Source organism: Coturnix japonica, chromosome 2, assembly GCF_054131305.1.
Source record: "Coturnix japonica strain WE chromosome 2, WE-NBRP24, whole genome shotgun sequence".
In the NCBI taxonomy this organism is placed as follows: Eukaryota; Metazoa; Chordata; class Aves; order Galliformes; family Phasianidae; genus Coturnix; species Coturnix japonica.
Window position 1 is genome coordinate 131,939,302 of NC_140664.1, and position 14,490 is coordinate 131,953,791.

The 14,490-nt window shown below is 38.6% G+C and overlaps 1 protein-coding gene across 1 annotated transcript; it reads right to left on the bottom strand.

The window, feature by feature from the left end:
• Positions 1 to 793: 793 nt before the first annotated feature.
• On the bottom strand, positions 794 to 13,761 carry RNF32 (ring finger protein 32). The gene is made up of 8 exons (XM_015852833.3): positions 13,671 to 13,761; positions 12,325 to 12,595; positions 8,772 to 8,914; positions 7,223 to 7,255; positions 6,700 to 6,824; positions 6,430 to 6,538; positions 1,567 to 1,731; positions 794 to 1,198 (listed from the first exon to the last, which is right to left on the bottom strand). The coding sequence occupies exons 1-8, from the start codon at positions 13,692 to 13,694 to the stop codon at positions 959 to 961; spliced, it is 1,110 nt and encodes a 369-aa protein (XP_015708319.2). The 5' UTR covers positions 13,695 to 13,761; the 3' UTR covers positions 794 to 958.
• Positions 13,762 to 14,490: the final 729 nt, after the last annotated feature.

Below are 14,490 nucleotides of genomic sequence, written 5' to 3' on the forward strand. Positions count from 1 at the left end.
CACTGGAGACTTCAGCATTGTTGTCTTTAAAAGAAGTCCAAGCATTGCACATTTGGAAAGGACCTGCAGACCTCTGAGCCATTCAACTGAACAGGATCAAAAATATCTGTTAGTCCCTCAGATGCAGGTTAAATACCAGGAATATCTGTGACTTTTGTGCTGTCTGACAATACATTGTTTAATTGTCCAGGGTTTCCTAAATGTGAAGTGTAAGTGGCCCTTGCAACGTGTTGAGCTTTAATTTGGTTCTCAAGTGTCCACAGTAAGCAAGATAACTCTTCTGCTTGCATGAGTATTTCCAAGGCTCAGAGGCTGTATTTCCCTTTGTCTTCTCTTTAACAGGTGAAGTTCTCTCAGTTCTCTCAGCAGTTTGATGCTGCCCTCTGTAGAACAACTCTTGCCTAAGAAATTCCTGTCAGAATATTTGTCTATTCTTGCTCAAGTCTTTAAATGCATGTACCTGGAAATATGATGACCGCCTTACTTGATGCTTGACACAATCTGATCTTGTCAGCATTATTTGAAAGCTCTCCATTTGAATAGTTAATCAACGATTCCCTTTTTGTGCAAAATGATCTTTCTTGTTACTTTTGTGATACTTTTGCTGTAGCTTCTATGAGATGGTCGTTGTGCTCAGACCCGTAAGTTGCATGTGGTGACCTGAATTGGTTTTGGTAACATGTAGCTGAAAAGTCATAACCATATTTTTATTTAAAATGAAAATGAGGGAAGGTGAAAGTGCCAGAGGGAGGGAGATGAAAAATGCCACAAAAGGTGAAACTTACTATGAAAGTAAAGCAACAGTACTCTTTTATTTCTCCGAAGACAAGGTGAATGCCATTGTACATTAAAAGCAACTACTTGAAACATCTGGATCTTAAGAGGTTCCCAAGTTAGAACGATGCACGTTTGTTGTCAGCTCTGTTCTGCTAGGAGGTACTTCACTGAGCTGTGGGTATCAACACCTGAGGATCTTCTTTTGATAATATGAGCGGCACAGAGGGCAGATATGTTGCACTCCCAAGGATAACTCTTCAAACGCTTCAAGGCAGGTATGGTGAAACAAATGTGAACAAGAAAGCAGAACAATCTGTCGTGAAAACGGATTGCTGGTACCAGAAAAAACACAGGCAGGTTGAGCAGTAGGGCTGAGCGGCATGATACAGATAGGACAGTCAGCTATCTCCAGCCGAAATGCCTAAGTAAAAACAGCAACAGAAAAACCTCTATGGTAGTGAAACAGCGTAAATGTATCATAAAATTACTAATTAAAGCGATCAAACTTGGACCGGTGTATTTTGATGAACAAACAACATTGACTCTTGATTTTGCCTGCAGTCTCCTTGGGCTCTTTAACTGAGGAAAGTTGCTGCTGAAGTAAAAGGAGACCTCAAGTATAAAAAACTTGTTGAATGTTCCTGATTTAGAATAGGTTATATTAAAAAACATAACTCCGCCGTCCCCTTCAAAAATCTCAATTATGCTGAAGGCTGCCATGCCTCCAAAGAGTGTAAAAGCTGATAAGTGCAGAGTTCTTAAACAGGCAAACAAATAAAGCTAGCGAACCTGCATCTGGATCCTCTCCCAGTCATCTTCACTGAGGAGTATTTCTTTTCCTTCCAGCTGCTGAAATGCATCCCGACAAGCAGCTATAGAAAAGTCTATCTTGGAAAGAAAATCATCTAGGTTTATGTCGTAAGAACTCAGCAGCCGATTGCTGATCTGTTGAACCTGAAAAGAAAATGGATTGCTGTTAGATTGAAAACTTACCTGGAAAACAGACATTTTTTCAGAGAGGAGGGAATGGGAAGTGAGGGGTAACAGCAGCTGTTGGTAGGTCAGTGCCTGAATACCTTCTTGCTGTTCCACCTCAGTTCTGGCCAGTTGTTCACACCAAGACATGTGCACCCCTTATAACTGCTAAAAGTGACCCTTCATAGCATATGATGGAGTATTCAAAGTGAATTCTTTAAACCCGATGGAAGCAAGAGGCCGAATCCAATGGCTACACAATTAACAAATAACAAAAGAGAAAAACCCAAACAACAACAACAAAACCCAACCAAAACAGCCGACAAAAAACAACCAGCCACAGAAATACTTGAAAATCTTACTTAGCATTTAGTTTTCAAACCTTCTGTTTCCCATTTCCTTCTAAAACTATGAAAAACCTCACAGAAGCAGCTGATGTTTACTAACATATATATATAGAGAGGAGAGATATTCACATAATGTACAAGTAAGAGAATGTTTTCCACTGATAATGTAGTGTTTCTCAGTGGAGACTTGAAGACAAACATTAAAAGAGGGCAGATAAATACTGAAACCCATTACAGAAGAGAAGTCAGTTGGTTCTTGATGATGCTTTATTCTTTTTTTAATAGTTTGATACACTGATAAACTAAGACCTGTTAAGTTGCCTCATTGTATTAAAAAATGATCTCAAGCACAACAGTATGTTGAAAGGATGTATCCATGTTAGCGCCAATCAGCTTTAGTTACCAGTGCAAGGTAATGCTGAGGTATTAATTTAGTGTATCTACCTAAAAACAAAAGCCTTCTGAAGCCTCCTGCAAAGTGTATTTAAATCACAATGTGATTTGAAAAGCAGAAGAACTTTCTATACTTTGTATGAGACATTTTATATCTGGCAAAGATTGGATGGATGTTCTAATGCTCCCTCCATGATTGCTCACTGACAAGAAAGAAAAAACTTCTAATGCTATACCATGTGAACAGTGACCTTTAGTAGTGGTTTGTGTGCAGGAAGAAACAAACAAAAATCCCACTTCAGGCCTTCTCCAGTATTTACACGATGGGGTTTCTAAACAACCCCAAATGATAATTGAGATGCAAAATAAGCTGATTAAAGTGCAGTGTATTGGTATGTCTTTAATGGTTTGATGTAAATCTATAAATGAAGATTACTAGGAATGTCACTGGTCAATCTGAACTGCTGTCACCTGAGTTGTAAAACCAGACCTGCTTCACACAGTAACGTTAACTGCTCTCTCTGACTTCATTTCCAAACTAGACTTTGGAAGGTATAAGATAAGATCATGGAATCATAGAATGGCTTGGCTTGAAAGGGACCTCAAGGATCATCAAGTTCCAGTGCTTCCCCCTCCCCTCCAGTGAGCCACCTCCATCTTATACTAGAGCAGGCTACCCAGGGCCCCATCCAACCTGGCCTGAGATTACAACCAAGACTTACATAACTCCCAGTTTCTGTTCTGCATCAAGTAAAAGTTGATCCAGATGAAAATACTTTTTATCCCAATTTATGCTCAATCTTCATTTAGGTCAGCATCAAACGTGAACAGAGCGGAACTGTTTTTGTAAGAAAGCCAGGGCAATGAAACTGAAAGGTAGAGCAGCCATGAAAGATGCTTTAACTTTCTCTGTGAGCCTCTCAGGACCCAAAACTCGGGGAAAAACAACTACATTTTAACTCATCCCTGATCCAGTGTCTATTTCTGTGAAGCTGAGAGCAGCGCAATCAGCATGCGGTCAGTTCCAAGACCTGACCCATCTCTAAACACTGTGGGATGATTAGATTGACTGCTGAGGGAAATTAACAAGAGCTGAAAGCGGGAGGCAATGAAAGCGGCTGGAGCTGCATTAAAGTGCGTAGTGTCCCCTTTCTTCCTGTGCTGCGTTGTTTGTTCCTTTTCCCTCAGCGGGGAGAAGCTTCGTTTCTTCCCTGAGCGTGCACTTGTGCTTCTCTACCCCATTTCACTAAGTGATCCTGAGAGTCCCCTCATGAACAACTTTGCGCAGTCACTGTAAAGGAGGGAGAAGAAAGTTCTTTTGCTGCCTAAGAGGTCAGCATTCTATTAATTTCCCTGCTTCTAAGACACTGGTCTGTTTTGAGCTGCTCCTGGATTTCCTGCAGCATGGTTTGACCCAACCTGCATCCCATCTATCAGCAAATAAAGCCTAGGGTTGAGAAGGGAAAAACTGCAACTAAAATATAACTCCAAATTTATGTTAACTGGCAAATCTGCACTATCAAAATAAACAGAAAGTAATGAAAACTTCACATCATTTGTTAATCTTACGTTAATATGTTCTAGGATTTACATGTTAAATCCTGCTGTGTTACACTCAGACAGATTTCTTCCAGATCTGAAACTAACTGAATTTATTTCTGAAAATGCCATACCTCTATTTTGTCTGTAACTTCTTAAAGTGTGAATAGCAAAGCACAGGCGGAGGATTTGAAAAACTCTGTTGGTATGCAAAACTCCTTCAGTCATCTGTAGGGCAGCACAAGGGCTATGATAAAACCGAACGATGAAACAAAGCACCGGCGTGAACTTTGTCCACAGGGAAGCCTTTTAAAGTGATCCAGTGTCAGCAAATTGCTTACTAATGTGTTGACTTATGGCAACCCTCAAAAGTAAAATGAAAAGGCTGGAATTTACAGCATATCAATGAATCAGTTGATAAGCTTTTACTGGTTTAATATCCTCCTCGTTTGGCTGCTTGGAGCCACTTCAAGTTAGCAACAGAATGTTTACCATCTCCATGTGATAAAGGAAGTCAAACGACTAAACAAATTTTAGGACCATTACACTGTTTGGAGAGATTTAAATTAAAATCATTGGGAGAAATCACATGGAGGGGGAGAACGAACCTAAAGCCAGCCAGCCCATCTCACAGTGACTTACCCAGCTTCCTAAACAACGGTCAGCGCATTTAGCAAAGCTGGAGATAATGTAATGCATTTGAAAAGATTTAATTGCACCAATAAAAGGCCGTGCCGCAATTAAATGACGTGCACGAGTGACATTTATGGATAGGATCAAAGAAATTTGCTACCTCATCTGCTGAAGCAACGCCCTGTTTCTGCGTGCAGTGGTGCTAAGAAGTAGCACGCTTTGCTTTCTGACCTTTTGTATCTCCTTTGATCTGAGTTATTACAAATTCTAATCATAGGTGTAATCGGGGCTCCCATATCACACTGAAATAAGCAATATATGTTCTCCTAGTGCTAATATTTCAGACTTCATTTGTTTTATTTCGTGATATTTATTGAAGAGCGTGAAACCTGACATTTAACCTTTGTGATTCTTCCAGGAGAAGCAGGATTATTAAAAACTTAGTTTCGTTTCCACTTGAGGTGCTGTTTGATTATGCTAACATTTAGGAAGTGACATTTAAAAAGCACCACAATATTTATTTATTTTATTTTATTTTATTTTATTTTATTTTATTTTATTTTATTTTATTTTATTTTTTGAGGCAAAATTTATTTTAGAAAAGCTTTTTAGTGTCTGGAAACAGATTCTTGTGAAAAATTTCTTTGGTGTTTTCTTTGACCAGCACTTAAATGTGTAAGAGCTAACTTAGCAAAACTCATCTATCATCTGCTACATATCCTTTAATCCTAATTGGCACCAAATTCTTTTAAACCTGGCTAATCCAGATTTAAATTTTAGGAGGAGGTTTCTCACCCAGAGGGTGGTGACACACTGGAACAGGTTGCCCAAGGAGGCTGTGGATGCCCCATCCCTGGAGGCATTCAAGGCCAGCCTGGATGTGTCTCTGGGCAGCCTGGTCTGGTGGTTGGTGACCCTGCACATAGCAGGGGGCTGAAACCAGATGATCACTGTGGTCCTTTTCAACCCTGGCCATTCTATGATTCTATGAATTCACGTGTGACAATTTTATAAATATATTTGTAAGCAAAAGTGAAAAATGTTCCCTACAAAACCTGTAATGTTACGTATAAGAATGATCTCCCAGTGCTGCGAATGATACATGAAATATATGTTAAAAGATTATCCTATGGTTTACAGTCATCTGATGAAACTTAAGCAGTTTTATCAGTTTGTTTACTTCAGGACAGTCACAGTCTACTGAAGTATTTCTTCACTTCTTCCAAACACAAATGTTTTAGCACCCTCCATCCAATCCACCTCCAGTGCCAAAGGACCCTCCATCATCAGCCTGAGTTGAATTAGAGCAGAAGCTGGAGAAGAGCAAATCCATAGGATGGAGCTACCCAGTTCAGCGCTGTGTGAAGAAACACTGACAATGCAAATAAGTCATGACTGTTTATGGATTAATTAATTTCTCCTGTTAATAAACCACAACCCCTCACAGAAAACAAGATTACTGTGACTAATCACAAAGAGGAGGGAAATACCAACTCTCGGAAAAAGCCTTGTTGTACATACCAGAACAATACATAGCTTATTATTATATATTAAGAGAGGCCTTAAGTATTTAAATTATTTTCCCTACTTTTACCTTGAAAATAGGGTGGGATGAGGAGACTGTTAACAGAGTGTTTTCAATGCTGCTTTATTGATATGAGTGACAAGGAATAAATGAAAAGGTAGAGAGCTGACACCCAAGAGTTTAGACTTAAGGGAGCTGAGTCAGACCAAAGAATGGACCAAAGAAGCAAATGTAACGTACCTTTTCCTCAAAAAACTGTTTTCTTAGTTTGGTGTCTTTAGGAGGGACAGTTTTTCTCAAGTTTTTATACCATTTTCTAACAACGTATCCCCTCCAGGAGGCCTGAATTCTGTAAGAAACAAGATTGCTCAAGAGGAAGCTTAAATTTGCATTATTTTACTGCTTGTTTCTTCTGTCTGGTTTCTTATTAAAAGTTTTTAACAAATTCAGAACATTATTTAGAAATAGATATTTTCCAGCGATGGCACCTCTAGCAGAAGCAAGGCTCACCTGGTGGCACACTTTATTTTATACAAGCGGGCCCCGTCATGTATCACTCTGGTCTGATACTGATTTTTCCTGCACATTGGACAAGACTTTTTGCCTGTAAATTTTTCAAAGGCTTTCAGGCATGCCTGAAAAAAATAATTGCAATTATTTCCTACGCATTTGATATCACTGGAAAGAGGTTTGATTACAGAATGTGAGGAAACGTTTATTCAACGACCCATGGACACCATACATGTTTTTGTAAGTAAAATGCTAAAAATTAATTGTAAATCTATGTATATTCTCATGATTTTTTTTGAGTTAGACTGTTCTTGTTCGGTACAAACTCTGCTTTCCCATTGAGTCTTAAAAAGACAACACAGTGGAATAAAGAACCTCATCATTCAATAGTTTTAAATTGTATTTCTTATCTTAAGAATCTGGAATTAAAGTCCTTTTTCAGGATGATTACATTGATTCATTGAGATCCTCATTAAGTAATTTAAAACTATATGCGCGAATTATCAAATAAAAACGTACTCACTTTATGGAATACGTGGGAACAGGAAAGCAACACCTGTTTTACAAAGGAAAAAACAGAGAAAATTATCTTTAATCCATTCTAAGTCATCTTCTTCGGGTGACTTGTGCATTCTTTCTGGTTAAAATACTATCTTCAGTCTTCTGTAGGAATTACTGAATCAGTTACAGCTTAAACCAATGTGTGAATTTGGAGTTAACAATACATGGAGTGGCAGAACGTGTGAGATGCCAACTACAGCACAATATTATGGACATATTATGGACAATACTTATAACAAAGGTGTTATAAAAGTATTATAAGTGTTATAAGAAACAGAGATGTTTCTCACCCCCCCCCCCGGCTTTCCCATAAACACATAAAAATTCAAGAAGTGATGTAAATCAAATGCAGCATTTCATACATTAAAATAAAACTACATCAAAATACAAAATAAGATGAAAAAAAAACAAGAAAAAGAGAAAGTGTGTTCACAGGCTACAAGAAAACTTCACCTTTATCTGACCTACATTCCCACCAAATGCTGATGATCTCCATCCTGACAAAAGATAGAGTGAGACAAAAACAGTGGTTGGCTCTTAGAGGAAGGGAAAATGGGGAAAGGAGTGGGGAAACCAGAACAAGTAGTGTGCACTATTGAGCTGGCAAACACAAAAGGATTAATGGCTGGCTGCCAGCTGAAGGGAAAGCTTTTAGATACAGTGGCTTTTTTCCCTTGAGGGAGGAAACCTAAAAGAAATTCTGAGGACAAGTAAAGAAAAGGATTCCAGGGGCATTTCCCTTTTTGTGTCAAATCTAAAGTAACCTTAATGACTGCTGTCTTTTGGTCCAGCTTTAGACTTCTAGGGTAGAATGGTCTTTTGCCAGATCCATCCCACTTGTCTTTGGACAACTCTACACCTACAGTTAATGATGTTCATGTAGAGGGAAGCAAAATCCTTCCATCTAAGGTTTGTGAGAGCAGCATTCCTTTCCAATCAGTCACTCGTCACTTCACGTTTTCAATATGATACATGAGAGGCTGTAATAAAGTGCAATGGATGTGCTCATGCTACATGCGTGGCGTTGAATAAAGACACCAAGGTAAAATGTTATCTGAAGAAATACTTCTTTTCAAAATGGAAATAACTACTGAATTAAACTACAAAGTAAGGAAATTTGCAAGAAAAGAAAATATAATGTACATTGGTTAATTAGCGCGTATTTACAATTTTGATTAACAAGACCAAAGTTTGTACCTAATGGGAATTTAAATGGAGCAAAATATAGCCTAGAATTGCTTTGCAAAATCAAACAAAACTGCTGATTACCTTTTCCACTACTGTCATAACTGCATCAGTGAACAAACGCTACCGACCTTTCTCTACCATCTCACTTGCAAAGTAGTTCAGAGTTGGCCAACACAGCTCTACACAGCTGCTAAAGATTAAATGGCATTCTAAAGTTGAACCTCTTGGTTCTTTCTTCTCTTCCTCCAGATAGTGACTTTTAGGAGTAACTCTGGAAAATCTTAGTTACACACAATGGTGTAGTCCACAAGTTACACACGTACCTGAGGCTGAAGTGCAAACTCTTCCCTGCATATTGCGCAGGGCTGGATGGAGTCTCCATGCTGAATGGATCTCTGCTTTATTTTCGCCCATTCTTCAGCAGTCAGCGGCAGGGATGGGGGCTCAACTAGTCCTAATTTCTGAGCTGCAGACAGTTAGAACAACAAATCACCAGATAACGTTCATCATTCATTTATTTAAAAATACTGCATACAGATGCTGCATACAAATTTATCATCACATAAACCACTGGCAGGCAACATACCTCCTAATACTGGCTACCTATTCGCTAGGCAGTCTCAAATGATAACTGTGAGGTACCATGCTGAATGCCCATGATAAATCAGTCTTCTCGAAGAAGGAATTTGTGAAAATACAGTATTTCCCCCACATATGGGATATAGGTCAGCATCAGTATCTCAGTAGTGAAAAAAATGATGCTAAGTGGTACAGTAAAATGAGACCTATGTCATACTGAGGAGCAGAAGAAACATCTGTGGACTGAATGAAAATAGTGGAGGAATGCCTGAGGTATATAATCTAAAATACGAGTCCATGATGGGGCATCCATAATATTTGCTAAAATCAGAAAAGAAAAGGTATATTAAATAGTTAGAATGTAAAGCAATGGTGCCAGGTAGAGGGCTGTGGTTGTAAATGGGAAAGGGTCAACTCTATCACTTGTACCACACAGTGGATCCAACCAAATTCTTGGCATAAAGCTTCCTTATAGCAAAGAACATTCTTCAAAGACACCAAACAAATTTGGTTTCATATCTTACCTTTACTAAAAACATATATCAGGCTTCACCTGACAGTAATATTGAAGAGTATCAGTGAATGAGTAAGAATAGAGGATCTTGTGTGGATGGTCCAACACACACGTGTAGATAGTCTTTGCAATGACAGAATCTGGATACACAGCAAACCAGTCACAGTGTTAAATACTCGCAGAATAAAAAATGCCCTTTATTTTCTTCCAGTCACTGTGGTCAGAAACTGTTCTGGGGAAGACAGTGTGACTGCATTGGGGAAGCCTTTTGTATGTGCCCGGAGTGAAATAAATAAGTAAATAAATAAGTAAGTAAAGCTTATTAAAAACTTCCATATAAAGATGATTAATGCTGCCAAATAGGAAGAGATTGGAGGCAAAACTTAACTTCTAAATAATATAAACCAGATGGGATATTTGTGAGGGACAGGTTACACAGGTGTTTAGAAGGGAAAGCTATTACACAACACAGTTGATGAAGGAAAACTGGCAGCAGGACACAGAAGAAGTGATATGTGATTGATGTAAAAGGCTCTGTGAAGATATTTTTGAAGCTGCACTTGGAAGAAATGTAAGTAACGAAAGCCTACATTTATCACAGCTCAGGAGATCCAAGAGTTTTCATTCTTATGCACTGCTCAGAAGCCCAACCTGCTTACTGACACACAGCTGAGTTATTTATCCTAAAACGAACATTAGCGAAGTAATTACATACAATAACCTCTAAGCCCTTATAATTAGCTTTTAGGACACAAGCCCCCGTTGAGAAAAATTTAATGACCGAACCCTCGGAGGTTGTTTGATTACCTACAAACTCAAGAAGAAAAAAACACATTAAATTACATTTTCAAAGTTGCTTCACAACTTAAAGTTTTAAACCACAGAGTCCTTAAAAAGAGAAAGTTTGACACAAGCATTACACATTAATGAGAGATTACAGGTGAAAATACTAATGAGCAAACACAGACACAAAGGCAATGACTTCTTAGAATCTTTCAGCACATTCTTTGCAATCGGTTGCACAAACATTCGTGTAGGATCTCTCAGTCAGTGCTGGGATTTAAGGAGAAAATACTTTGTCTTGTAGTTGCAGAGAACATGCTCACACTTGGTCTGCATTTTTTCACCACATTTAGCTTCCAGAATCACTCGTTATTTGTATTTGCGTTAACCCCAGTAGCTCTCTGCTGGCTTTGCCCCCGGAATCCTCTCCCCTTTCAAATTCCTCTTCAAACGGAACCAAAGGAGAAAAAAAACAACTCCCATCTTTAGAAGTATAACCAGGCAAACATACTAATAACCACCTTGTCTTACTACCTTTGTCCAAATGCTTGCTACACTCACTTATTGTGTATTATCTTAAGTTACCCCCTCAACCTCAAGCTGATTCCAAAAGGCAGATGCCTGTGCTTGTATGGAGCCTCATTGATTTACATGGTTCTCTTTAGAGCTTGGACTACTGTGACAGCTCCTCCAGCAAAGGCAACACGATCTTCAGAGAGGCCTCGGGCATTTTTATAAACAAAGAATAAATAAAACAATTTTTAATGATGATGTAAGTTTGTTACATTTAAGACTGTAAATCGTGGAGCTGGAAAGCTCCAAGAAAAGACTAATGAAGACAACCAAAAGGATGGAGGTGGGATGATCACGGCAAGAATACCATAGAAACATTTAAAGGGAAGCAGAGAATGGAAACTGATTGCTGGGAAGCACATTTGGACTCCAGCTCTGCTGAGACGCTTCATGGCTTTGGATTCCTGGATTTTTTTTAAAGCCAGTATTATCTGTCACTGCTGCACAACTGCGTTATTATCATGCTATTTAAAAGTGAGTTTTCTCACCAGGCATCATTCCAAGCCCTCACATCTGTGACTTTTATCTTGTTGCATGTTTGTTTCTAAATTTGAAGAAGGTATTTAGCTACAGGTGTTAATTCTCCCTGGATTTAGCCCCAGGACCATAGCAAAAACAAACCTTTTTAACTTTGAGTAAAGGTGGGTATATGTTAACAGAACATATTTAACACAGCACAAGTGTCTTTTCACTGAATAGGGAAAAAAAGAAACCATTTCAAAAAGACATAAAACCCACCTTATTCATCCTGCAATCTTCAAAATAAGCACAGTATCCATGCTTAAGATGAGAATAAAAGGTAATGGAAGTTGCAGCAGTCAATATGCAAAGCATATTAAAATGGTGTAAAAGACTCCCTGCCCTTTAATGAAGAATTCTTCCTCAAGATAGGGTTTTTTTTTTTTTTGGGTTGTTTTCTTTTCTTTCTTTCTTTCTTTCTTTCTTTCTTTCTTTCTTTCTTTCTTTCTTTCTTTCTTTCTTTCTTTCTTTCTTTCTTTCTTTCTTTCTTTCTTTCTTTCTTTCTTTCTTTCTTTCTTTCTTTCTTTCTTTCTTTCTTTCTTTCTTTCTTTCTTTCTTTCTTTCTTTCTTTCTTTCTTTCTTTCTTTCTTTCTTTCTTTCTTTCTTTCTTTCTTTCTTTCTTTCTTTCTTTCTTTCTTTCTTTCTTTCTTTCTTTCTCATTCACTTTCATAAGAAGAATAAGTCTTAATATATTTCTAAAGCTGTATTCAAGCCACTGAGGACAATTCCACTGCTATAAATGACCATTCATATGGTGGCCTAAACGATCAGACTTTGACTAATTTAAAAACAAGAATTAATGCTGTTTAGCGCACAATTGCCTTACTGAATAGAAAGTCTAGATGCCTCGTATTAGTTATTGTAAATAAAGAGCAGAAAATCACAAATGAGAATATAAAGAAGTTTACCTAACGTTAGCCGTGGAGGATTGGGATCAAGAACATACTCCTTTTCTGCATCTTCTTTATTCTTCTGTTGAGCTCTCTTTTTTTGTAGCCCAGTATCTACCACTGCTTTGACCATCTCTTTCTTCACAGGTCTGTAAATGTTCCTGATGTTCCTTGACCTTGACTTAAGAGGATCTGCTAACGAAAGATCTTGGAGCTGATGATTGTGTATTATATGATCCTGCAAAGCAACTGCAGAAACTGCTATCCCCTCTCGTTCGGAGGCGAGGCCCTAGTAAGGAACAGCAAAAAAAAAAAAAAGCTTTCCATAATTATTATTGCAAATGATCTAAAAAGATGTATGTGATACTAAATTAAAAGAAATCTTAGCCAAAGTTTTTGACTTGTCAAAGGCTTTTATCCACACGCAACTCGCTTACTTGAAGCCTCACATACAATTACATGGACGTGAAGTCTAAGATTGATGCTTCTGACACAACCCAGTTTTAACATACAAAAAGTAAAATGATATCTTTCATTTGTCATTTGTATTAAGTAAAATAGCAGTAATTTTTCAGTTTTAATTATGGAGTCCATAATTACTATATGCAATAAACTCATCATGGATTATAAAAGCCTGGCATGCCCAAGCACATTTTATTTCAATTAAAAACAATCCCAAGGGCTTACGTGGTTTTCCAGAATACTAAATACTAGTGATGCTCTGAAAGTAATGCCTCTTATTTTATTTTTTTGGCCCAGAACATTAGAGGTGGATGTTGGTGATATGGCAGTAGAGGTAGAACCTTCCTGCCAATATTCTGTTGTGTTTTTTTTTGCCTTGTGACAGATGGCAGAAGAGGGGCAGCATGACACTCTGTTGTCTGACAATGAAATGAGTATGAAGCAAAGGTGCATCACTGAATTCCTCCAGGAGGAAAAAAATGCACACATTGACATCCATTGACCCTTGGTGAACGTTTATGGAGACCAAACAGTGGACATCACAACAGTGAGGTGAGTGGATGGTGCGTTTCAATGGTGACAGCAGCAGTGTGAAAGATAAGCCACGCTCTGGATGGTCATGCAGATTTTTACAAGCGTGGCATACAGGCTCTTGTTCATTACTGGTAAAAATGTATAGCTAATGGTGGTGACTATGCTGAAAATTAGTGTTTTGTAGCTGAGAATTTGCTCTATCAAATAGTGATTTTGTGCTCTTCATTTTATCTTCTGGGGAACTAAATAGAAGGCATTACTTTTGGAGCAAAATGAATACATTATTTTTATGCCGGTAATGGGTTTATCTACTGATTCCTACAGTTCTTCCCACTCCTTTGCCTTCTTTCAAAGGTGTGCAGTCATACCTTGTAAAAACGATGATGCTCCATCGATCATCCCCAGACAGGTCTATAAAAGTCAGTTGGCTCTAGGAACAGAAACGGTGCCAGAAATGCCTGGCAACGAAAGGCCTGGGTGGGGCAGAGAACCTGGACTGTTGGATGTGCACAGCCTTCAGCCAAGTGCTCCTCTGTCAGTTCTGTGTTAGCACCAGCAGGGTGTTTATCTACGACAATCCAATCACCAGTGGCTCCAACCTTAAAAGCACCATTAGTTGGATAGTGTGGTGGTTGTGGCTGTGTCTCTTGCTGGGTTGGGTGAAGGACTCACACTTTCTCCTGTTAACCAAAACAAAGTTGTCCCATTTGAAGTTATGCACTGGTGTCTTTGAGGGAAGGAATGGGGATGATTGTCATTTTGGGTCACTTGCATTTTGGCAAATCTGTAGAGTTACTAAAAAAATAACGTATATATAAAGAGAAGAGGTGAGCTCTATCCACAAAGGTGAAACCAAAGACATCTGTCACCCAGTGTCCTGTCCTCGGTCCCAACAAGAAGTGATGGCTTAAAGGAACATATTTCCCTATGAGACTTTTCAGGATTTGGAGCATGACCTGAGCTGGAAGCATTGCGCTTCTCTGTGGTAATCACTGGTTACCTCTCTGGCCCAGAGCCCTGCAAAGGGACTCGTAGCCCATAGTAAGAGCATAGGTTTCCACTGGCTCTTTCCCTTTGCATTGACACCTGCAGATCCTTTATCCCCTAAGCAGAGGACAGGCACAGATGCTGTCTTAAGTCCAGGTGTGCCATTTTAATAATCTTTTGGGCTTAAATAGCATTCAAAGT